The sequence below is a fragment of the Aplidium turbinatum genome, chromosome 7 (assembly GCF_918807975.1).
Source record: "Aplidium turbinatum chromosome 7, kaAplTurb1.1, whole genome shotgun sequence".
Taxonomy (NCBI): Eukaryota; Metazoa; Chordata; class Ascidiacea; order Aplousobranchia; family Polyclinidae; genus Aplidium; species Aplidium turbinatum.
In genome coordinates, this window is record NC_137478.1 from 21,194,939 (window position 1) to 21,220,574 (window position 25,636).

Below are 25,636 nucleotides of genomic sequence, written 5' to 3' on the forward strand. Positions count from 1 at the left end.
AGAAAACATGCATTTTTCAAAACTGCCATGCGTGTTTTGCTTCAATAAGCACTGTATTGATGTATACGGTATATTGTGAAAATATATACATCTCGTACACTCATCAATATACACTCTTGCACTTTCGATAAAAAAAACAGAAAAGAAAACACTTCGCCGTTAGTAATTAGCCAAATGAGCGAAACGAGGTTAATAAGACTGATAGAGGATTTCCACTCTGCTTGAGATCGTGATTTTTTGCGTTTTATTTCGATAACTTCACTGTCTTTAAGATCGTTGTTATTCACTCCCACGAAAAGGAAATGAATCGGCCTGTTTTCCAACTGTTCCAATTATGAGCTAACAATATCTAAATTTTTACGACTAGGCGTAGGCTACTGCATGCATAAAACAAATCGATTCAAGCAGCGGTTCTAATAAATTCGGTTTGTAACCTAGGTGTCAATATAAACAAGACAGTAAGACTATTTGAATTGAGTAAAATAACGTTATGGTTATGACGTCATCACCTTTCTCGCCCCCCAAGGTTTTTTGAAAAGTCGGCGCCTATGAGTGTATATACTGGTACATTGTAACCTATAGTTAGCACATGCATATTCTCAGCAATAATGGTACCTCTCATTTATAATCAACCAATTTTTTTAGCAAATCTTTTAAGCGTATCAATCAAATAATCGTATCAAAATGTGACAAATACGTGATACGATTAGCCGATTTCGTCTGTAGCCTACTAGTTTAGCTTACTGCCATATAATTTGATGCACATCCTGAGTACCATTACTGAAAGTACTGCACCAGTAATTTGCCAAGACTGAATTTCTGCCTTTGCTGTAATGACCAGATCGGATTTGAAGTGAAAAATTTGTCTATTATATTATATATGTTTTAAAAAAGCTTTTACAGTATTCCACCCTTTCTGAAAACAAAACATATGAAATATTTTTTTCTTTTTTTCAACCATTAAATAACTTGGAGAGTTTTTTATTTAGGTTGAGTGTTTTACTACAAATGGCTGCTTGAAGTAGTTTTATGTTATTACCAAAAAGTTGTTTTAAAAAATAAGTGTAATATACTGATGACATTAGTTAAAAACTGACCATGCTGGCATTTTTTGTGTATGTTTTTCTATTGTGTCAAACTACTGTCGTTGTCTATTCGAGTGAAGACAGTTCTAGTTGTCCAAGCTTTGTAAACTCAAGGTAATTATTTAACTTACTGATTTCTAAGATATATGTACACACAAGTAGAAATATTTCTGCATATAAACCTTTAAACTAAAGTTTAGTAAAAGTGGGTATGATGTGATCACATTTAATTACATAGCTTGGTCAAAACATAGAAAAGGTATTGCGTTCAAAATCCAATGATGTGTTTTAACTGCATTAGCAACGTCAACATTGGTTACAGTTAACAATTTGCACATGATTTTAGGTTTTTTGGTGTCATAATGTAATATTTTTCAGATGCACTTGTTCTTCAGAAATGATTGACTGCTCTGGTCAACAGCTCAGCAGTATGGTAGAAAAAACTGAAGAGTCGATACGAACTTTAGATCTCAGTAACAACTTAATTTCCAAAACAGTGGTAGGTTGACATTTCTTTTAAAAGCCTTTGTGTATGTAGAGTGGACTTATACTTTTATCACAATATAAATGACATTGGTTGGAATGAGGTGGAAACGAAATATATTATAGTTGTAAGAACGCATTGAAAACTAGAAGATTAAGGGAAACATTAACAAAACGAAAGCAATGAAAACAGGAACAAAGCCAATGAATAAAGTCGTTGGTGATATGTGTATTACGACCCATCTGTGTAATATGCAGAAGAGTGATGGAGAAACTCCACTTCAATCAATGTACAAAGTGAAAGTATTGAGCACATAAAAAGTGTTTGGGTGTCATTGGAAGACTGAAGAATGGATTGAAGTTAGAGCTTGACCGATATATCGGTCAGCCGATATTTATCGGCGATATCATGTGTAGCCAATATATTGTATCGGTTATTTTTCGCCGATAAACATCGGCCAGAAAAGCATACTCAAAACCAGCCATACATGCCTTTAAAAAAAACACAAGTTGCTCAAACGTACTTGTGAAGCATGAACAATTGTTGCGAGAATATAATTTTCCGCTCATTCTAGTGCGCGCATCTAGACAATGTTAATATACTGTATTCCTAAGCGCCTTTCAAGCATGAAAACTTTCGAGTTTTACGTTGCTTCAACGATTGATGACATTGAATCAGTGTAACAAAGGTGAATTTTTTGCTAAGAATTGATAGGAGTACGGGTACTAAGTACTTATACACTAATCACGCGCAACTTAGTTCAAGTCTTACGTCACAATGTCTGGCTTTGATCTCCGAGTGATATTGATAAGGCAAGGTTGGTTACAAAATTAGATTATACGAGTAGGCTATTACAGCAAGGTGCAGCAAAATTTGTTAAGTTTTGGTATTACAGTAAGAAATAAAAGGCCCCGGGAAAATTCACTTTCGCTCACAGGACATGCAAAAATCAACCTAAAGAAAAAAGCGTAGTGAAACTTTGCACTGCAGAAAATAGTTGCGGCAGGGTAAAAGTTTTCCGACTCGTGCCCACTGCCCAGAGCATTGGGGTCTGCTACTATTCAGTGAGTCCGATTCGGTGAGTTGCTAACCCGTAACCCGTAAAACGGCAATGATAATTAGGCTACGGTACCCAATAATTTAAAAAAAAATAATTGAAAAAATCACCGAATAGGGATCGGACTCACCGAATCAGACTCACCGAAATGGGCCATTCCGAGAGCATTGTGACGCAAGAAACCACACGATGCATAAACACTAAACATTGACCAATGCATAAACTTTCTTGGACTGGTTTGTTGTTTAATAACTTTGTTGGTAACAAATTTTTTCGTAATTGATACAGTATATATCAGTTGATATATATCAGTATCGGCCTAAAAATTTCATAAATATCGGTATCGGCCTAAAAAAGTGATATTGGTCGAGCTCTTATTGAAGTACTAATGTAGGAATGTTAATTGTTAAAATAAAATTCATATGATATGGACCTGACCAAAACTATGCAACACCTGGACAAGACACGTTAAAGAGTTCAGAAGGATTCAAGCTTGATGGAAAGAGTTTAGAGAATTATTAGGTGTGCTTTGCAATAGATTGTTTTCTGGAGGTTGCAAAAGAAGGCATTAGGTGGTGTGTATGAGAAGTGTGATGTGTTATGGGGTTGAATGCTGGGCTATCTTGCTGGGAGGATATTAGGCAAATGCTGATATTGGAAATGAGAATGATTAAGGTGATGTTTGTGTGGCAAAACCTTCATGATAAAATCACCAATGATATGTTGGGAAAGTGGACTGGCGTTGAGAGTATTGACGAATATGTCAGAAGGTATCATCCAAGATGAATGGGGCACTGTGAACAAAAGGATACCATATGGAATGTGTTGTAAGCAAAGTATAAAAAAAAGTTGGGATTGGTAATCAAAGAAAAAAAAACCTAAAAACCGTGAGACAAAAAAGTGAAAGACGATATGATGAGGCAAAGTTTATACAAATAATGAAAATACTTATTTAATAATAATGGAGTTAATTGGAAGTGTCACTCAAAAACAATTAATACGTCTTACCTAATTCAATAGGAAGTGCAGGCAAATGGAATGTTGTTGTGCATTGTGCACCTAAGCTTGGCAACCATGCTCTATCACCACTTCAGAGTAAAGGTGTTCACTTGAACTACACTGAAAGGCTATGAAAGAAATCATTGCTTGTAACATCCCAGGCATGTAGGTTGTTAATAGCATGGTAGCCAAGATAGGCCTCTGCTTCCATTTGCTTTATGATAACTGGTTGATCTAGTTAAGCTGCAAATGATTGTTAGCAAACATTTTGTCTTGATATTTTGATATAATTAATTGCTTGTTGTAAAAGAAAATATTTTGTTTATTACATTGTAGGTTGTGGAAGCTCCTTCACTGATATATCTAAGCTTGGCAAACAATAAATTGAAAAACCTGCGATATGACACTTTCGATAACTTGGATGAATTAAAGACATTGGTTCTCAGCAACAACCTTCTTACGAGAATCACTGATGATGTATTTGAGTGGAATCCCTTAAAACTGGAGGTACTTGCTGTTGGAAGTATATGTTGGTTTGGTAGATTGGTTATTGCAATGGTTTCCATTTTTCCTATCTTTTTTAGGCTTGCAACACCCTTCAGAAAAAAAAATTGTGGCACCTTGAATTAGATAAATGATCTTACACCTCGAATGCAGCAGTTTGTTGGAACAAATCTTTTATACCAAGAACAAACCGTTTATATATATACCATAGACTTAAAAAAATGCTATTCATAGCTTCTCGGCTTGAATTCCGGCTCTAATTCAGTGTGAAGAAAGGTAGGACAGTTCAGTTGCTTACATGCCTTGGAAAGGCAATTAATTAATAACATCTTTAGAAATCAACATAATAATAATTGAAAACTTCAATTTTACTTGAATATTGAATGTCACTTTGAAACAATATCTTATTGAAAAAAAATTTACTCTTTTCAAAGTCAGTGTAAAACTTAATTGATATAGTGCAGTTACTGCTCTTTCCTATGCAGACAATAAGGGCAAAAACTTTTCCATGCACAACATTCACTACAATTCGTACAGACGTTGACATCACTAAGTCACAACTATGTAGATTGCCACACTAAAAATTTGTGACCACAAAACATCATATAGCCCAGTGGTTCTCAAACTTTTTCAAAAAATTTGTTGAACGGTCCCCTTGCGATTTTTTCAACGACTCACGGTCCACCAAAAACTTAAGGCAAATTAGCGCAAAAACGGTATAATAAATAATAATTTCTTTGTTACATGCAATTAAAAATGCACACATCAATAAAATGGGTGCACCTGCTTGGGTGTTATCAGTTTTATGTTAGGTTCCGTTTGGTTCAATATGATCTTGATATTATGCATTACATCCAACATGTTTTGACGTAGGTATCAATGTGACATTGACTTCTGTATCTTTGACACCACCTGCTACAAAATGTTTTCCGATAGCTCAGATATTCTCCTAATCACAGTGTCGTTTGACAGAGACACTTGCTTCAGCTTTTGAGCTTCAGAATCTTCCAAAACGTTTGATACAATAACTTGGCAACAAGGCAAGATCAGTGTTGTTCTCCGATGGTGTGACTGTGAGGCTTCTTAGCGATAGCTATTTTTCTTGCAACTTCGTAGGAGGCCCTTAACCCTGCAGTATTTTCCTTCCATTGATCACTAGTGCTATCAAATTTTGACCTAATTAAACTATTAGCTTGCCGTTTGAAAAAATCTGCATCTTTGTTTTGATATAATCTGTACTCAAATTTAAGTTAAAAATTCAATTAGTAAAGTTAAAAAGTTATTATTTTTTGGCTAATTTGACTAAGGCTAAAAAGCTAAAAGTTCGGAAAGGCATTCTATTCAAAACTTAAATCAGTAAAAATAATCAGCCTTAATCAACTTCGCCTAACTCCTTTTTAGTCAAGTATAATATATTTCGTAATTCTGTTCTTGATCTGGTCAACACAAGTGTTGTAACTGTAAGAGTGTGTCACCACCATGTACTCTTTGATGTCACAAAAGCGGTAGAAACGAAACAAAGGCTATCACAATAAAACGAAAGGCCAGGTTTAAAAAACTGTGTGGAGGGGTGCCAAGGGAGCTTACTATAAAATGTATCTTATAACTTTGGTTTGGAAAATAAGTTGCCTGAAAACTTTTACTTTCCACAAACTTTTTTTCTTCACGATCGTGTTAATTTTTTTGGAAGGTGCTTTGCGGTCCTAGAAAATTGTCTCACGACCCCAAAAGGACCGCGGGGACTCCAGTTTGAGAACCACGGATATAGCCTGAAGTATGACAAAAATTGCCCTTAATGATGTAACAAAAACAATCGTTCACAAAGATTTTATCAACAACAATGAATAATGATCCTAGCTAACCATTTGAAAACAGATAAAAAATGAACATAGGGTCATTCCATGCCAAGCGCCCTAGACCTATCAGTTTGACCCTCTTCGATTTTGGTCAAAATGTTATTTGGCATGATTTAGCCACGCATTACAAATTTTAGCTCAGTATCTATTATAGTTTTGGAAATATGATGCTTAAAGTTTTAGGTACCCCCTAAACTTTTCCGCATTCGTTTTTTTGGACCATTTTCAATTAACCATATCTTTTTCTCCAAAGGTTATATAAAGTTTATTTCTGGTAAAATGATTCACTTTTAGCTATATTACATCATTGCATTGTAAAAATGCAATTAATTTGCAGCATAATGGAGTAATCAAGCCTCAAAGTAGCTCTTTTCTTCACCAAAAACAAATTTTGTGCCATATTTGGAAGTCTGTAACTTTTTTATGAAAAGTAGGATGGTTATTATATTTATCATGTATGCTCTTTCCCTACCAGGCACTTCACCAAAGTTTGTTGAGTAACATTATATTTATTAGAAAGTTATACAATGCATCAAAATATGCACCCCAAGCAAAAAAGCCCAAATAACACCATTTTGTGGCATAAAAATACTCCCGTAATAAAGTGTTTACAAAATAATTTTTTTAACCAATAGAAAAACATTACCTAAGGAACTTGTGTACAAAGTTTTGACTTTGTCACTGAACCATTTAAGCGGTTGAAGTGAAAGAGCAAAAAATAACTGTAGAGACAAAACTATTGCTCTGAGCCATTTGGAACTGTTTTTATTAAATTCAGTGCCTTTGAAAACCCCCAAATAGCAATTTTCCCCACTCCTCTACCATCTATATAAGAAATATACTTAAAAATCACTCATGCGTAACCAGGATTTGCCCCTCGTGTGGCCAAATTGCAATCCTCAATATCTCGAGAACTGAAGGCCATAGAATGCTAATTTTTTTTTTAAAAGAGTTGTCTCAATGAGCTCTATCTGAACACAATATATCATAAAATTCTGGAACCATGGGTGTACTAATATTTTTTTCCCTAAATTAGGCATGGAATGACTCCTCTGCAAACAAGCCAATTTTTTATTATGAGGAGTTAAAAATTGGCCTCCAACTTACCTCTTAATAGTTGAGTGACAAAGTCAAAACTTTGTACACAAGTTCCTTAGGTAATGTTCTTCAAATGGTTAAAAAGATTATTTTGTAAACACTTTGTTACGGGGGTATTTTTATACCACAAGATGGTGTTATTTTGACTTTTTTGCTTGGGGTGCATATTTTGATACATTGTAACTTTCTAATAAATATAATGTTACTTATCAAACTTGGTGAAGTGCCTGGTAGGGAAAGAGCATACATTATAAATATAATAACCATCCTACTTTTCATAAAAAAGTTACAGACTTCCAAATATGGCACAAAATTTGTTTTTAATGAAGAAAAGAGCTACTTTGAGGCTTGATTACTCAACTATGCTGCACATTAATTGCATTTTGACAAAGCAATCATGTAATGTAGCTAAAAGTGAATCATTTTACCAAAAATAAACTTTATATAACCTTCGGAGCAAATAATATGGTTAATTGAAAATGGTCCAAAAAATCGAATGCGGAAAAGTTTAGGGGGTACCTAAAACTTTAAAGCATCATATTTCCAAAACTACAATAGATATTGAGCTAAAATTTGTAATGTATGGCTAAATCATGCCAAATAACATTTTGACCAAGTTTGAGCAAAATCGAAGAGGGTCAAACTGGGATCTTTATGATTTTCAGGACGTTTGGCATGGAATGACCCCATAAGAAATAGCTCAGGCATCCCAAAGTATTGTGAATGGTACCCCAGCACCCCGTTGGGAACCACTGGTTTATTGGTTACAAACTGGCATTTAACTAAAGTTTGCACATGCAGTAACACAGTGAAATTCTTCAGAGCAAAGCTATTTGTTGCCAAAGCTGTTTAGTTTTTTTTTAAGTTAGTGTTAAGTTAAGTTAATTTAATGAATACTTTTAGCACAACTTTAGACTCTTCAATTCAATGAGCTGCAGCGCTGATGTTTTATTGACTTTTAAATATTTTGTGAACCATCTTGAATTTTATTATGGCATTTGGAACAGTGCTTCCCATAAGAAAAATTTCCAGTGTGCAATAATTTTTTTCAGTGAGCATTAATATTTAAGGCTACGTTTGGAAAAATGCAAGTGAATTACGAACTTAGTGATTTGTTAGAAGTAAGCTCAAACTATTAAACAGCACAAACAAATTACAAACTTAATTTGCTTTCGTGCTTTTCCGGTATCGCACACGTTTCATTTCACTGAACATGTCCTTTAATAATTATTTCTGATGCTTCAATTTTAAAAGACAGATTTGACCATCACTCAGTAGCGGATCTAAAAGTGAAAGTCGGGGGCACCGAGCTTCGTTTAAACAATATTCTAAGAAAGAATGAGCTGAATAGTATATATAAAAGTGTAGGTATGAGGAAATATGATAATAGCTTGGGATTCGGTGATAGTGGTAACTGATCCCAACATCTCAATAAGATTTATATCTGTATCAGTTTACCTGTGTCAGTGTGTCATACTCTGAGAAATATTTAATCTTCCGGGACCATGTGCAGTTTGGGGTGGAAAATACAAAACAATAGCCAAATCATCTTCCAGCTTCAAACGTGACCACGTTCTTCTGATTTGACAGGTTTTAAGGCTAGATGGAAATGAGATTGAATTCATTCAGCATTTTCTTTTCTACGACTTGGAGCAGCTGACCGAACTGGACATGAGCAACAACAAGATAACATTCATCCACCCGCACGCTTTTGCACAAATGAAGAAACTGACAAAGTTAAATCTAAGCAGAAATCACCTTCATACATTTGATAGCAAATGGTTTAAAGGTTTAAGTGCCAACATGTTTACGGTAAGTGATTTCCATTCCTTTTTCGCAAGTTGTATTGTTGCCTAAAAAACTGTTTATGTTATTGACCAGGGTTTCCCAAACTTTTTTGGGCCTCGGATCACTATTTGCGAATCTGTTTATTTACGGACTCCCAATACAAAGGTAAATTTGAATAAAACCGAATTTTAACTGACATCAATGGGACGGATGGGATTGCTTTTGATTGCATAAGCCATCAATTCTCGGAGTTATTTGTGGCCATCTTGTGAATGAATGTGGCTATCTTGTGCCATACGACAGAGGTGAATTGCCTGCCACGATCCGATGATATTACTCCGGGGGCTACGAATCTAGAGACCCAATGCAGTATGAATGCGTCTGCGCAGCTCTTCGCATTGACATCTGCAAGGGAAATGGCTTCTGGCTAGCGAGTAAATCTGTCGATGACGGTTAAGATATAACAAGACCCATTTGAACTAGGAAGGGGCCCTGCCCTACTATGCAGTGTCCACGGGATGTGTGGACCTGTACAGGTATTTTGTGTACATGTTGGTAAGAGCTGAAAATGCTGTCTCACCCCTGCAGGTTGTGGCAAAAAGGCAATAAAATTTAGTTGCCTTTTGCGATAGCAATGGGTATTCTTCCACAACACTCAACCAGAAAGATGCAATAGCTGTTCAGACAGCTCCTGACAGATCAGTCGTGTGACAACAAAAGGGTTTAAAATCCAGTCAAAATTCTCATATGCCTCTTTTAAAAAGTATATACTTCTTGAAATGTGCAGAAAGCAATTCTCAATGTTGTGTAACGTCAGAGAAAATCGACTCTGTTTTAATTAAGGGTTTGTTGGTAATGTAGTCACACAGAACAGGATACTTGACAGGGTACGTAGGCTACTGTACAACGTATATGTGTGACTTTTTAATTTCTTGTCATATCGCCAAGGACCACCTGTGCAGTCGTCGCGGACCACCAATGGTCCGCAGACCACAGTTTGGGAAACCCTGTTATAGACTATGGTATTTAAAGGCATGTTTAAAATTTTCTATGACAAATATTCAATTTGGCAAGCCGTCTCTCAGCAACTCGTCAAACACATTGTTGAGGTGTGTGATATCGTCTCCCAGATAGTCACTTCAAATGCTGATTGCGACATCCAAAAACTGAATATGAAGCGCCTTTAGCCACAAACTTCACCACTTAATCCGACTGATCTTAATTTTGTGCTTGTGTTCATGTTATATATACCATGCCGCAATAAAGGCGTCATTTATTTGATTGTTTTGAAGGAGATGGATTTATCTGGAAACCGTTGGTCATGCGACTGCACTATGGGCAACCAAACGAAATGGCTTAGCAGCAAAAAGGCGAAATGGTTTTTTAAAGCTCTGAGTAGTAAATTAGTCTGCATGCAGTAAGTAGTTTTTGCTTAAGTTATATTCTATGTCACTGGTATTTTATTGTGCAGCCCTACTGCTGGAATTCTCACTGGTTTCCATGCAACTGCCCTTGGTTTACGATGCTACACGAAATACAACTAATGAATTGTCCATTAATCTGTAGTGTGTAACGTATTATGTCATCATCATAATTTTCAGCCTGTGGTAGCCAACAGCTGAGCGAAAGCTCTCCCCTTTTCTTGCCAATCCAGTCGATCGCGTATGTCTATGTCATAACATGTAGTGTAGGCAGAAATAATCTGTTTTAGCAACTCCTTGTTTGTAGAAAATGCTTTGTGCACCTCACGACAGCTCAAGTCTAGGTTTACCTTTACTTAAGTCTTGGGCTATGGCAGGGATTTGACTCTTATTTCAATAAGTCGGTTCCTACAAGTTTAGTAATAAGACAAAATAAAGACTCAAGTCAAAAACAAAAACATTTCTTAGAAATAAGGACGATAATTTTTTCTATAAAAATGCCTCCAATTGATTGCAAGCTGTGATTTGTTGTTTTTTGAAAAGGGGATAATTGAAATCCATCATGTTCTTTTCAGGGGTAATGATATTAAATAGATTGAGAACCACTGTTATAAAGGTTGAAAAGCACTGCTCTAAATAAACAGAAGCTGTCGCTGGGTTTTCAGAAAATCACCGAAAAGTTCGTCTCTGAAAAAGGCTATCTCCGAATTGGATTCTCCGAAACGGGCCATTACGATAAAACTGACACCACGCATTTTTATGTTGTTTAGTGCAGTGCAGTGTCAACGTCTCCACTCTCCAGACTGGTGTGAGCCTTTATTTTATTTTAATCTTTAATTAATTTTTTTTTGCAATTAGACCCCCCGCAATGAAAGGAAAAGAAGTAAAAAGTATAACTGCTGAAAAGAATCTGGAATGCTCACCGCCCCATATCACCGGAATATCTCAATCTACAACTCTTTACGTCGGCCAAAGCATAGAGCTGGACTGTGTTCTCAAAAATGACTGTATGTTTCAAATAGCAATGGAAAGTTATTTTATTCAATGGAGTGATTCCCAACCTTTTGGTTGTTGCAACTCTCCTTTCAATATATTGTTAAGTTTACAAACCCCAAAACTTGTAAAAGTGAACCACTGAACCTGAACTTTTGTAAGATTAAATCTTTCTACGGTATAGTATACGAATATTAGTGCTCATTTTTAAGTTTTGTTTTAAATCAAGCATTTTTGCAACACTATCATTTACTAATTTTTTCGAAATATTAGACTACAAGACTAAGATTTCACACCAATATGTTGTCTTGGTCACTGTGTGATAGAGTCAGACTAAATATTGTTTAGCCTGACAGCTGACACTGAAGTTCTCAACAGGGCAAACATGCCCAGCACTCTCAGTCTCACCATCATAAAGAAGGCACAAATTAAATAGGCAAGTCAAGTCTACCGGATGCCAAACCACCTTATTCCAAAATAACTGATATGCCGGTATGGAGAACTTACAACGGCAGACACCAAGTGGGTAGTAAAAAAAAAACAGTTTAAAGACACTTTAAAAGTCTCCATTACAATTTTTTCTATTGGCATTGATTCTTGGGAAGACTTAGCCTCAGATCGACCAACATGGCGCAGTCTTATTTCCTTAATCAACCGAGAAACAGCGTACGTTACGCTATAGACCTCATCAGTCATTTTCACACCTATCCATGCCAACCACATAGGTCTACTAAAGCTTGATTCAGTCTCGTTGGCCAATGGCCCTCTTCGGAAACGAAGGGCGAACATCATCATATTGTTTTTCAAAAACTATATGCCACACTTTGACGTCTGCAATCATAAAGTTTTCCTTGGGAAACGATTCTTGTACAAACAGGCAAGGCAGAATGGGATCAGGACATTCTGTCGCGACCGACTTGACACGAGACAATTGACCGCAGCCGACTTGTTGTAGAAACATCTCACTAGTAACTAGTAATCTCAAGACCATTTGAGACCATGCTATCTTGCATCGTGCTGATAGTTTTGTTGACAAGTGTTGAATTCCCATTACAATTTTTTAAATAGAAACTTGTGCGTTTTCATGCAAAACCTATCCAACTTTTTATAAAAGACATAAAAGACAAGCTACTAACAAACAGAATAGAATGTGTTGATGTCGGCATTTTTGTATGTTCGTAGCTTGTGTTGTTTCAAATATATGATAGATAACTTTAGCGCGTCACAGCAGGTGCCTTGTAAAATATTTAGATGGAAATTAAACACTGTCACGGTAAACAAAAGTGCCTACACAAGGAAATGTATGCTCAATGGATAAAGTAGAAGTTGCATCAGATAGTGTTGCTGTGAGGTGTACCTTGTTGTCAGATGTCTCTCCCACAGATTTGCCTGCAGTCATGTGTTTCGCTTCAGATCGGCCGCGTCAGATTGTCTTGTACCCAGCCCAACAGCATTGTAGTAATCTATTACACATATTTACAAATACATTGAACAGTCGAACGTATGTAGCTTAACCTAACCCTACGTCAGAAATCTTGATAACGCTTAAGCCTAATGTTTAACTTCTTAACATGACCAGCTAACTGATAAAGTAAACCTATATAAATACGCAGAGCTCCAATGCTAGCGTAAAAAAAAAAAACAATTTGAAAAACACAAACATTCCTAGCATCTCAATACTTTAAAATAGCAACAATTGTTTTTTCTTAAATGTTTCACTGCAGCAAGATAAAGCATGCATAATTCCATACCCAAGAACTTTGTGTGATTTCATAAAGAAATCAAAGGTTAATTTCAAACTTTCTCTGCGATGAATACTAAGATTATTTTGCAGTAGTGACTGATACTCAGTTGATGCGCAATTGTGGATTATGCACAATCTGGTGATTGTTACTTTGCATTGTCATTTATTGCAAAAGTGTAAGAGTTTAAATTCCACAACTTATCCCACTCACAACATGTTCCACAACAACACGATCTATGTCGTTAAACAAAAGAGTACATGCCTCGAACAACCGTTTGAGATTCTAATGCTTAAAACAGTTTTTTTTTTTGATAAAAAATTTTGCTTTGGTTTCCAGCTTTTCCGGTTGCATCTGTGATGTGGATTGCCCCCAACCACGACCACTACAGCCTGCAGACCGCGGACAGGTTCGAAGGCATCGAAGTCTTTCAAAACGGGACAATGATCATTCACAAAGTGAAGATAGACGATGCTGGAATTTATAAATGTGTTGCCAGCAATCATAAATCATCTGTCCAAGCGTCCACCACACTGACAATAAAGGCCAAGGGCAAAAATAACCAAAACAACTATGTTGAAGCAGTGAGTAGAGTACTAGTAGTTTTGCACAATTCTATTTTTTTCACTTGACACCCATGCGACGAAAACTCTGGATTGACCTTTGTTTGTAAAGCGCATTGGTGCAATAAAATTTAAACGATATGCCATACCATACACATCAAAAGTTTAACTGTTACCATGCAAATAACCGAGTAAAGTGGAAGAAGCGTCACTGCAGAAAAGCTGGACAATCCTGATAATTTGAGATGATGTCGACAAATGAATGAGGATTTGATGAAGATAACTCTCATCCAACTTTTTGTTTGATCCACCACGTGCCGCTTTCAACAAAGCACCTATCGGACCTGCCAGTTTGGCATTCTCGATTTGTCAATGAACCGATTTGGAGTTAGTTCACTTTGTCGTAGCACCGTTTGGTTGTCCAACTATTACGATTTTATGTGAAGTGTATTTTACTTGAGTTGGTATTTGCTAATCAATCACTTGTTTTCAGTGTAGTCTACTGTTGTGCACTTGACAAGGCAATTTATTGAACTGAAGATGTAACGAGCTATCACAGCTAGCTACAACTTAATTGTAGGGTTTCATATCTGCAAACAGTCGTAAGATAAACTACAATACACAGTTCATATTGCACAAGATCTTTTGCTCAGTTGAAACGTTGTTTGTTAACTCTAGTTACGAAAGCTAATCTTTCACATATCTCCTTGCTTCACAATGCCAATCAATGCGATTGTAACACCTTCTAGATTGAAAGGAATGCAACGAACCGCGAGAATACCAAGATAGCTGTGGACAAGCATTGCCCAGAAAAGTGTAAATGTCTCTCCCAGCATGTTGACTGCTCACCCGACACACTCAGCGACAAGATAACAGGTGAGTCTCTTTGATCGAGTCACAGCTTATTCGTAGATGGACAGTAAAGGTTTGAAATAAACAGTTGTCTCGAAGGTAAAAAGTTACCTTCTGCGTTTATGTTCAAGCACCCTGATACGTGTTGCAGTCAAGACACAGCTACACCGGTACACCCCTTCTGTCAGTGGCAAGCTGACGATCTTTTAAACTTTAATCGACTATTTATGCAACTCGACCTTGTAACCGAAAATAGAATTACTTGCCCGAAGGGAAACATGATTAATTGTTCATTTTCATAAATGTAAGGTCTTGAACAAGTTGCTAAGAAATTCCAACAAGGGTTTGATTTGGTTTTGTCTTTGCAGTGCTCGACTACTCCCTGCTTCCCAACAATACAGTTTCCGTCAGTTATGCTTTAAACGCGATCACCACAGTGCCTCCTTCCAAGACGAAATTCACTTTATTAACGGAACTGCGTTTGGATGACAACAGTATCACCACCATAGCTAAGCATGTATGTTTTTATATACAATTTACATCTATTTGTGCAATTCACAGCTTTTGTTTGGTGTGGGCAAAGTGTTTTCGCATGTCTAACATTGGGCCACTTTTCCGGATTGTTCAAGTGTCACTTGCCCAGGTAATTTTTTGGCCTGAATACAATAGTTTCCAAAATTTGTTTAGGAGGGCTCCTTTTGAGGAGTTTGCAAAGGTCCAGAGACCTAAGCTTTTACGAGTGGCCCCAAATAAGATTTGCAACTTTTTCTTCTTGAATTTTTCGTAATTTCTGGTTTTGCACTCTTTTTCTGAAATCAATGCATTTATCAGCCCCATAAAAGTTTTCAGGAATTTCAAGCGTCCATGTATCCAAGGTTAGGAAGCACTGACTTCAATACATGTGAAACTTGCGAGAATTAATAAATCTCTACTTCTCAGTTTAGACAAGTTATCTTATTCTCACCGGTACCCGGTCAGTTGGTCGACAGGACAATTGGTCGACAGACAATTGGTCGACAGACAATTGGTCGACAAGACAGTTGGTCGACAGGACGTTAGGTCGACAGAAAGATTCATTTTAGGGTTAGGGTTAGTTAACTAGGGTTAGTTAACCTAACTCTAACTCTAACCCTAACCCTAACCCTAAAATGAATCGTTCTGTCGACCTAACGTTCTGTCGACCTAACGTCCTGTCGACCAACTGTCTTGTCGACCAATTGTCCTGTCGACCAAATGTCTGTCGACCAATCGACCGTGCACCATTCTCACCATAGGTCGACGCTGGTAGAAACAGTAGATTACCGATCGCTCGTGTCTGAAAGTTGTTGTTTTGAAATATTTAGACTTTGTTTTCAAAAGAAAACTAGGCTTAACAAAACACTTTGATGATAGGTTTAATCTTTCAGAAATCGGATTGAATTTCGCCAGTGATGCCATTAGTACAAGAACCCTTTTTTTTCAGATGTTTCTTACACGTTTTCTTTTGTGTAATTTCCATGTTATGTTTTTGTTCAATACAAACTTTAGCTGTTGTTTTGTTGTGTGGGCTTTACCACCGCAATATATTGCAGTAAGTGATATTCTTTTATATATCTAACATTTTGTCAACCAGACGCCATCGGCATCTTTTATGAATCAGAGTTTTCAAAAATGATGAACTTACATTAAAACTGGAGATAAATTCTTGCATTCACTGCTTCCATAATTTACGGCCAATTAGCATTGTCAAAAGCAAGCAGTAAGTATTATAGCTTTCTGTAAACCAAGCTAGAAAAGATTATCCTTTTTACATTGGTAATGTATCGTATCAAAATCAAGGTAATGACCCCCCTTATTGTTTAGGCTTTCGACAATCTTGATCGTTTGCAAACCTTGACGCTGAGAAACAACAAGTTGACAGTTTTGCATCGTAAACTCTTCCGTCGCCTGACCAAGCTAAACATTCTGGTTTTGGACGACAACGAGCTGACAGCCATTGACGACGACATGTTCTATGTAAGATAATATCCCTTTGAGTTTGGTTGTTTATTAAACATTTTGATGAGGCTGCGAAAAGATGGCGGAGGTTCAGTGTGCTTATTAGGGTGTTTCATTTTTTCACCATTTTTGAAATTCAAAATGCCTGGGGTCCCATCTGGTGGTATTTGGGGAAAAAAGTTTACACCCCAAATTTTTTCAATTATGACGTCATATTGAGGTGGTCCACGAGGTTTAAAATTTTTGGGCCTCAAAATCTCGAAATTTGGCCGTATCTCCGGAACCACTCATCATAGATCGACAAAATTAGTATTAAAATGCGCAGAAGGGTCGGTTTCCTATACCTGATGTAGAGAATATTAAGATCTATCTGCTTCAGAAAAAAAGTTATTTCAAAAAATCTGATTTTTGGTGTATTTTCTCCTGATGAACAGAGATCAGGTGATCAAGATAAAAAGTTTTTCTGTATTTTTTCACTCTTGAAAGCTGTTATTGCGTAATAATAGTTGGTGTTAAGGTTTCAGCACTGGGCTTGTCTAGTCTTGCTATCTGGTTAAGCAAAGCCCCATCTTGCATTGCTCCGGGACTCTTCTTGGCGCCGTCCACAAAAGAAATGACATGGAAAAGATATATTTCGTTTATGTGGAACATGTATTTAATTTAAGGGTATGAATATCATGACCAACTTCATCATTAAAATAATTGACCAGTCGAGTATTGACTCCGGACTTTTTTCCTGTATTGAGAGCAGTCGTATCAGCCATGACTGAATAGTGAATATACTTGGGGTAGGTGAACTTTGCAAGCCTCCTGGATGATGTTGTCAAAAGTCAGTGCTGCAGTGACTGACACACTTTTGGGAAAATTTTTAACAGCAAGCACACTTTCGTGCTTCATGCCATTATCATCAACAAGTTGACGTAAGAAAACGTATCGATCTATTTTATCGACAACGCGCCCATCATAACATAACTGCATGGTAGAAGCTGAGTTGAGAAGGTTCTCACTTTCCATCAGAGATTTTTCTCTTGTTTTTTGTCGTTGGTGGTATACTGTCGAAGGTGATGCAGCTATTTGATCTTTTCCAAAAACCGACCTCATAAGATCTGACTGTTGGCGTACCGAAGTCATCCTACGATCAGCAAGTAAACAACTTCTATCATTTATTGAAAAAGAATGTACTTTCTTGTAGCCTACACTTTTCCCCCAACAGCTGATTTCAGAGGCTCGTATTCCCTATCATCTTCCCAATTTATATCCCCATCAGAGTCGCTTTCGCTACTGTGTAGACATCTAACTGCTTCATTTCTTTTTCTCTGTTTCGAACATAGTAGTGCCGATGCTTTGGCAGATTGTATGCCAGAAGTGCTCGGTTGTTCAACTTCACTGCTCGTTTCCCACCTCCTTTTATGATTTTCCCGTTCCAAAGCCTTTTCTACATGGTTGACATCTACGCCACCGATAAACATTTTTCGATCTTTTCGCTGATCTTTCAAGAACGCGATTTCTTTCTTCTGGACTCGGTTTTCGAGTTCACAGCTGCAAGAGAGTTTCTTTTGAAAAACAACCTGATTTTCGGAGATCGAACACTTCACTTACATGCACATATATCGAACAAGTTCTGCAACCATTCTTGATTAACCTCATTACCTCTGCGTTTCATTTCTTTCTTTCTTGCTGTATTGTAGCCTACTTCTCTATCACGTCTTTTAACTTGGCTTCAATTCTCTGTTTGCTAAGCACTGGAAGACCAGCTTTGTTCCATATGTCAGCTACATCTTTCAGCAGTTCATCTCTCAAATCTTTGAAATGAGGTATTTTCTTCAAAAACTTTGGGATTAGTTTCGGCTACCGTACTTTCTTCCTCAAGTAAAAATAGTGATGACTCTATCTGAATTAAGGGGAAGCACATTTTTCTCCGATTCCTTGAAGTTTTGCATCGACTTACTAATACTTGACCTTAATGCCATAATGACACTTAATCAAAATCTAAAGCAGGTGAACAGCATAGCTCTTCCTCAACGGTCACATTATAATATCCTCGACGAGGGGTAGCCGTAGCCATCATCATCATTATAATAGTAATACCTTCAATAATTAGTTAATTACCCTTTCGTCTCTTGCAAAACAAACAAGGACTATTATTATGCAATAGCAGCTTCCAAGAGTGAAAAATACAGAAAAAGTTATTATCTTGATCACCTGATCTCTGTTCATCAGGAGAAAATACACCAAAAATCAGATTTTTTGAAATAACTTTTTTTCTGAAGCAGATAGATCTTAATATTCTCTACATCAGGTATAGGAAACCGACCCTTCTGCGCATTTTGATACTAATTTTGTCGATCTATGATGAGTGGTTCCGGAGATACGGCCAAATTTCGAAATTTTGAGGCCCAAAAATTTCAAACTTTGTGGACCACCTCAATATGACGTCATAATTGAAAAAAATTTGGGGTGTAAACTTTTTTCCCCAAATACCACCAGATGGGACCCCAGGCATTTTGAATTTCAAAAATGGTGAAAAAATGAAACACCCTAGTGCTTATGCAATATGCATCATTGCTTCTTCTCAGCATTCAATCGTCGCGTATGATTACTATCCACATTACAGTCAAGTGCAGCAAACACTCACAAGTGTCTCGATAATCACGTTTTATAGCTGCACTACTTCACAGTGCAGTCACAACGACTCTCACTTTTCACCATGCGATGCTTGTGTAGTCTGGAAAGGGAACTAAAAGGGGCGTAGGCTATTATACTCCCATGTCATAAACATCAGATCGCTTAATTCTATTTTTCAATCCTTGGCTGGCACACCTCTGTCTGGATTCAAATTCAGCTAAAATAACAAGTGTGACAAGGTATTGGGGTGTTTTGTTGTTGTTTCAGCTGTGCAACCATGCATCTGGGCAGCTGTTCACTGATAACTTTGTAATTACCCCAGGGTCTATTATCGCTGCAGTGGATTTATATTCGCCACAATCTCATTAAATCTATCACCTCTTCTGCGTTCGCTCAACTTCCCAAAGTCAAGTAAGTTTGTTTTGCAATGAAAATATTTAAATGAAGAAATTATCATTCAAAACTTCCATGAGCCGCATGGGTTGATTTTAGGGGCTCAGAAAGTTAAAGCAATCACATCGTATTCGTTGGATATGGCGCGTTTTTCTTAAAAGTGTTTGATTTTGAGGTCTGAAAATTTTATTGGTACCGGGCCCAAAGTATACTCTCAGCAGCCATGAGTTTGAACAGACCATACAAAGTAACAACAATAGATGCTTACGTGGTCTAACTTAATTGCATTGCTTCTAAAATGTCAATTGTTGCTTACATTACTTTATTGTCTTCCGATGATGCGACGAAATTTACAGCCTCTGATTTTTTTTTATGCTTTACATGACATTAACTGTAACTATAAAACACACTTTTGTCTTATCCAGTACACCACTGACCTTGTTCACATCAGTAGACTTCACCGAACGTTCTATGATGTTAAAAATCAATGTGAATCAATGTAAAAAAAAACTGATTTGATGGCTGGGACAGAATACACGTAATATTAACGCCCGGTACCAATTAATTATTTTTACCTCAGGTTTATCCACTTGGAGAACAACGAGATTTCGACTATTTTCCCTCAGACCATCACGGCTTTGACCTCTCCAAAGGTTGGTTGTTGGTTGGAGTGTGCAAATGGTGCACACCAAGTTTAACGTTTTGTAACAGCTAATTTAATGGTTGGAAATGTCTCCTTGCAAGCTTCATGTCAAGAAATGGATCAGCCAACGTTTTACGTGCTCGTGGCTTAGTGGATAGAACCATCGCTTTTTCATTGCAAGACGTTGGTTTGATGTCTAGTCGGATCATACTGAAAACTTAATAAGAATTGCACTTAATCTCGTTCCTGCTTAGCAGTATTGAAGGGGAAGAGATAGCAGCTGCGCCTCGAGATGAGTGCATCACAATGGTCTCATCTGCAAACCAGTGAGAGCAACACATTCCGTAATGGTTATATTGTTATGTAAAAATTATTATCATTACGTTGCATTTTACGACCGATGATGAAACCAGAATATAATTCGGAATGAGTTTAGTTTCTACGTATTAATCTCAGTTTTTCTTTGTGAAACACAGATTGGCTGAGAGTTTTCACACTTTTGCTTCTAAATTCACAATATTATTAATAAAGAGTACAAAAGTAGTGTATGTTGTTAAATCAAATTGAGGAGTTGAGCACCTTTCTTCTTGATTTCGTGGTACATGTGGCAGTTGTGGCACCTTCCAATCGTTGCAGTGCAGTATCACCATCATGTTATAATGTTCCTAAAATATTGGTATTGCAAAAGTTAGTCCATAAGAAATCTTCCAACCCAATGTTTGATTGAATTGAATTCTTTAGGACAACCATCTGGTCAGTATTAAAAAGATATTTGTGGATGAAAACCCATTCATGTGCGACTGCGAAATGAATGGCTTACGAATTTATCTGAAAGAAAATGAGCAATGGGAAAACTTATTTGGTGATGGAGTCAGGTATGTGCACTCGGTTTTGAATCTACGTTTATATTTTGTTGGTCTCGGTAAGCGTGCTGTATTTAGCCTGAGATATGGCGATCTCTATCAAAATCACATGGAACCCTGTCAAGTAACCCATGTTGATGCGCAATCTGCTGCAAGCGGAGATAGCGAATGATTATTATAGCGATTACTATACACAGGCCTATGTAAGACATATAACGGTGGGATGGCGCAGCGGATAAGGCGCTCGCTTTCCAATCATGCAATCCTGGTTCGACTCCCGGTTCAAGCTGGTTGTTAAAAAACGCCGCTCACCTCTACCCAGGGTGTAATAAATTGGGTGGGCGTAGTTGCTGAAGGAAAGGCGGCCGAAAGCAAGGAACTAGCCACCCTACTCTCGTTAGTGCCAAAGGCTTAGTTTAATGAGAACCTTATCTTCTCATTTCCCGATGCTTGAATCAAGTATGGGACTCAGTACTCACTTTTACCTTTTATACACAGGCCTTGCCCACGTGCAACGCCGGTGGAATTTTGATTTTGCACTCCAGGCTAAATTCTTATGAAAGGATAGTTTTGAGAATCCAAATCATCAAAGTGTGATCACTGAATCTTTCTTATCACTGCCAAGACTCCTAGTTTCACGTTAAAAAATTATAAATTTTTTCCTTGATTTCAAGTAAAAAAAACTTGTCTTTTCGATCCTGGAATGAATATTTTCATTTTTTTTTATGTCTAAATCTAAAGTACTCGATTCAATTTTGTCAGCGGTTTTTAAGCGGTTTTTTCCGAAAGTTTTTAAGCGTAACCCAGATCTCAGTTTTGTGAACATCTTGCTACCCAAGATACAGACAATCTGTACAGGCAATTTCAATAGCCTACCGGAGTACCGGTACTCTACTATTTTTCAATCCTATGGCTGCTATTAGCTATGAATAATGGAGTAACGTGGCGTGTGGAAGCAAGTGACAGCCAACCTTCGGCTCAGAGACGGCTCATGATGATGCCTGCTGTAGGTCAGGCCGCCAGACACAGACAACCAGTTGAATGGTGGTCTTCCATTATTGAAAAAAGTGACCTGAATGCTGGCAAAAGTGCAGATGAAGGGATAATTGATTTTGATAAGAGAAGCCAAAGAAATATGCATGATGCTATCATCCAGTCGACGTTGGGATTAAAGCAAACTAACAGAAGAACAAAGTTGATTTATGAATCAAATTTTTTAAATCAATCATCCCTTTTTGGCAGGCTTACATTGTCTCTGCACGTTCCGTATTTCGAAACTTGGCCACCCATAATTTGAAAAACACTGACTTAAGTTGATGCCTGCATAATATATCGCATCTACCCAATTCTCTGAGTGATCCTTTTCATGTGATGTCCAACAGGTGCAACTTCCCTCCACGATACAACGGGATGAAGCTGGTCGATGTACATGAAACCCTTCCGTGCGATAAACCTTTTCAAAGTAGGTTGGCCTTCATATAGTATATCTTATGGGTTGCGTCTGTCGTATATATTACCTTTATCATTTTTTATAAAGTTAAATAAGTGCATTTTCAGCTGCGAAATAGCCTGTTTCGGCGAGTCCGATTCGGCGAGTCCAATTCGGCTAGTCCGATTCGGCGAGTGCCCTATTCGGCGAGAGCCCTTTTCGACGAGTTCCCTATTCGGCGATTTTTTGAATTTGTTTTTTAAATTATCTGGTACCGTAGCCTAATTTTATCATTGCCGTTTTAGGATTAGGGGTTAGAGGTTAGGGTTGGAGTTAGGGGGTTAAGGGGTAATTTGAACGTTTAGCGACGTTAAAATGATGTAAAAGCGGCAATGATAATTAGGCTACGGTGACCGATAATTTTAAAAACAAATTTTGAAAAATCGCCGAATAGGAAACTTGCCGAAAAGGGATCTCGCCGAATCGGACTAGCCGAAGTGGACTCGCCGAATAGTAGCAGACCCTTTCAGCTGTGTAAAATCAACTTTCAACGACATTGGATGAACGATTTCGAAATTTTTAACTAAAATCAAGCCACAGTTTCATTGTTTTTCTGATTTATGCTGCTTCCGGCAATCCGGCTTTGCATAGACTGGCAAGTGTTTTTTAGCTTTTGCGTGTTGGTAGCCGGCGGCTATTACTAATTAAGAAAGTGTAATAATTTTTGTCGAGAAAGTTTCGTTTTATTTGACAAGCCGTTCAATTTTTGTGTTGTAATGTACAACGCTAGTTTTACTTCTTTTTTCCCCACTAATTTTAAGACTTCATATGTGAAACGTGTGGGATGGCGCAGCGGATAAGGCGCTCGCTTTTCAATCATGCAATCCTGGTTCGACTCCCGGCTTCAGCTGGTTGTTGGAAAACACCGCTGACCTCCACCCAAGGTGTAATAAAATAGGTGGGCGTAGTTGCTGAAGGAAAGGCAGCCGAAAGAAAGGAACTGGTCACCCTACTCTTGTTAAAGGCTTAGTATAATGAGAACCTTATTTTCTCATCCTTCGATGCTTGGATCATGTATGGGACTCACCTGTGTGAAACGATCTCTCATTAAATTAATAAAATATTCTGGATACATATCCGTCAACTGTGTTAGTACAATTTGGATCGGAGAATACCTTGAGAATAAGATGAAAATTCATAACAGAGGCTGCTGAAGTCGACCTTTAACCCAGAATGTTGTGCTTACCGCACGGTAAAGTGAATCCCCAGTCGGCGATTAGCCTGTCGTTCCACCATCTTCCAGATGAGCATTGAAGGCATCCATTTTCAATATTAGCGTGATTCACAAGCTCTTTCATAAGAACCATGGCCATTGTCCTCCAGGAGACCCCTTTGCGGATCTTTTAGTCATTCTACGCTATGTACTAGCTGAGTCTACTCGTATGAAGCTTTGCTTTGCCACGATTGTTCATGAGATACTGAAGCGTGCACTTACACGTCATACCGTTGCAGCAGTCCAGAAGTAACCAGGGTTACCAAACATTTCATTATTGTTTTTTTTTTTTATATAAAAGTAGTTAAAAATCTTACCCTTCAAAAAGCCAAAGTGACAATTTTAAGCATTTAAGCAATCTTAACTGAGAAGTTATGCATTAGTTTAAAACCAACTTGAGCTTAAGCAGCGTCAGAAAATGCCTGACTGTATAGAAAACAATCAACAGTCTTGTCCTTCTCTTCAAGCCGTTCAAGCCGAAGAATGCAGTCAGAAAAGGGTGACAGATTGAAAAGTGAAAAAATAGAGACCAATGCTGAAATAGAAGTTATTATTAATGAGTTGATGAAGGAGAGAAAAGAAGAAACAAGAAGAGGCCATCTTTTGAGTCCAGTTTATGCGCGTGCTCTGTACAGCTGGCCCCACTTTAAAGAAGACCAGAGAATGTAGCCAAAAAGTATTTATCCACAAAAATGTCTGAATTTCCAGTCTGACGCACGATTGGAGAATTAGTGTTTCAGTAAAAATCAGAAAAAATTATAAATGATAATTATGCACAATGAAATCTCATTTGACAATTTCACGTCAGGTGACGTAAAATTAACACAAAGGTTTGTTTTTGGCGTCAAATGGTTCCAAAGGTTGGATTGAAATTCTAATTCCTGACTTTCATAACACATTGTGGCATTTAAACGTTGCTATAACATCTTTAGATGTCAGGCCAACGTAAAACTAACCAGGTCTGCTACTCTTGCAGACGTCACAACCGTCGGTGGACCTGCTGCAGGCAAGCATTGTCATTTCCCCTTCGAATACAATGGCCACGTGTACAGCAAATGCATCGCGGTGCATGACAACAAAGTGGTTAAAAACAACGTGTGGTGCTCTACTGCTGAAAGCTTTGACGAACAAAACTGGGGCATTTGTCCTTCAGCGGGTAAGGAGGACACTTTCATATCGTTTTTTTGAAAAAGCTTTTTTTTGAAAGGTGTGGTTTGTATCATTTTAAATAGTTACCTGCATAGCCGAGTGATGAGAATCCTTTTGTGACGCTAGACAGAGCGTTGGTTCGTCACCTCTCAACAGCACACGGCTGTGTCTTTGGCAAGACACTTAAAAGCATGCCAGACGGTGGACACGAAGATTGGCTTCCTTGCCTTCCCGTCTACTTAATCTAAATCTTCAACCACCGGATGTAGCTTGTATACGATAAAAATGTTTTAACAATTCTCCATTGTGTACTACTACTGTACTTTTCCTAATGAGTAAACTTGATAATTATTGAGTTATCGCTTCAAGTTAGAGTCCTGTTTTTGTGAACAGACATAGTTAGAGCATAGCGATTTATATTCTCTATGCACAAGTCTTATCAAGATGCGAACCTCCAACAACGACTGGATGCCAATGTAGTTTTGATATTAAACGCCAATTGACTAGATTTATCTTTTATCTCTTTGAAATCATAGTTTTAAGTATCTAACTTGCCAGACTGTGATCACTGCTAAACTCCTCGTTTCACGGTAGAATATGATTTCCCTTGTTTTGTTGTCAGATGCTCTTCGGATTTCCGGCACAAGTGTTAAAACCTAGTCCATTGTTTGTATGGTAACAGCAGCACAGAAATAGCTCAAAATCACTTAAAATATACACAAAAATTATATTATTCCACTGCTACTCAAACTATGAACTTATAAGTAATAAAGTGTTTTTGGTGTTTCTTAAATCTCCGTTCTGGTTGTTGGGAGAGTAACAGGTTTAAATTTTATTGGGAT

The 25,636-nt window shown here is 37.5% G+C and overlaps 1 protein-coding gene across 1 annotated transcript in view; it reads left to right on the forward strand.

The window, feature by feature from the left end:
* Nucleotides 1-1,002: 1,002 nt before the first annotated feature.
* The window catches only part of LOC145774245 (uncharacterized), a 29,476-nt gene continuing 4,842 nt past the window's right edge, over nt 1,003-25,636 (forward strand). The window contains exons 1-15 of the mRNA XM_082585434.1: nt 1,003-1,199; nt 1,464-1,584; nt 3,962-4,132; nt 8,674-8,895; nt 10,164-10,288; nt 11,151-11,299; nt 13,367-13,611; nt 14,340-14,466; nt 14,811-14,959; nt 16,285-16,437; nt 19,367-19,455; nt 20,018-20,090; nt 20,822-20,955; nt 22,326-22,405; nt 24,622-24,801. Coding sequence (XP_082441560.1) covers nt 1,099-1,199; nt 1,464-1,584; nt 3,962-4,132; nt 8,674-8,895; nt 10,164-10,288; nt 11,151-11,299; nt 13,367-13,611; nt 14,340-14,466; nt 14,811-14,959; nt 16,285-16,437; nt 19,367-19,455; nt 20,018-20,090; nt 20,822-20,955; nt 22,326-22,405; nt 24,622-24,801 — 2,119 coding nt within the window. The 5' untranslated portion in view covers nt 1,003-1,098. The remainder of the gene's footprint in view (nt 1,200-1,463; nt 1,585-3,961; nt 4,133-8,673; nt 8,896-10,163; nt 10,289-11,150; nt 11,300-13,366; nt 13,612-14,339; nt 14,467-14,810; nt 14,960-16,284; nt 16,438-19,366; nt 19,456-20,017; nt 20,091-20,821; nt 20,956-22,325; nt 22,406-24,621; nt 24,802-25,636) is intronic.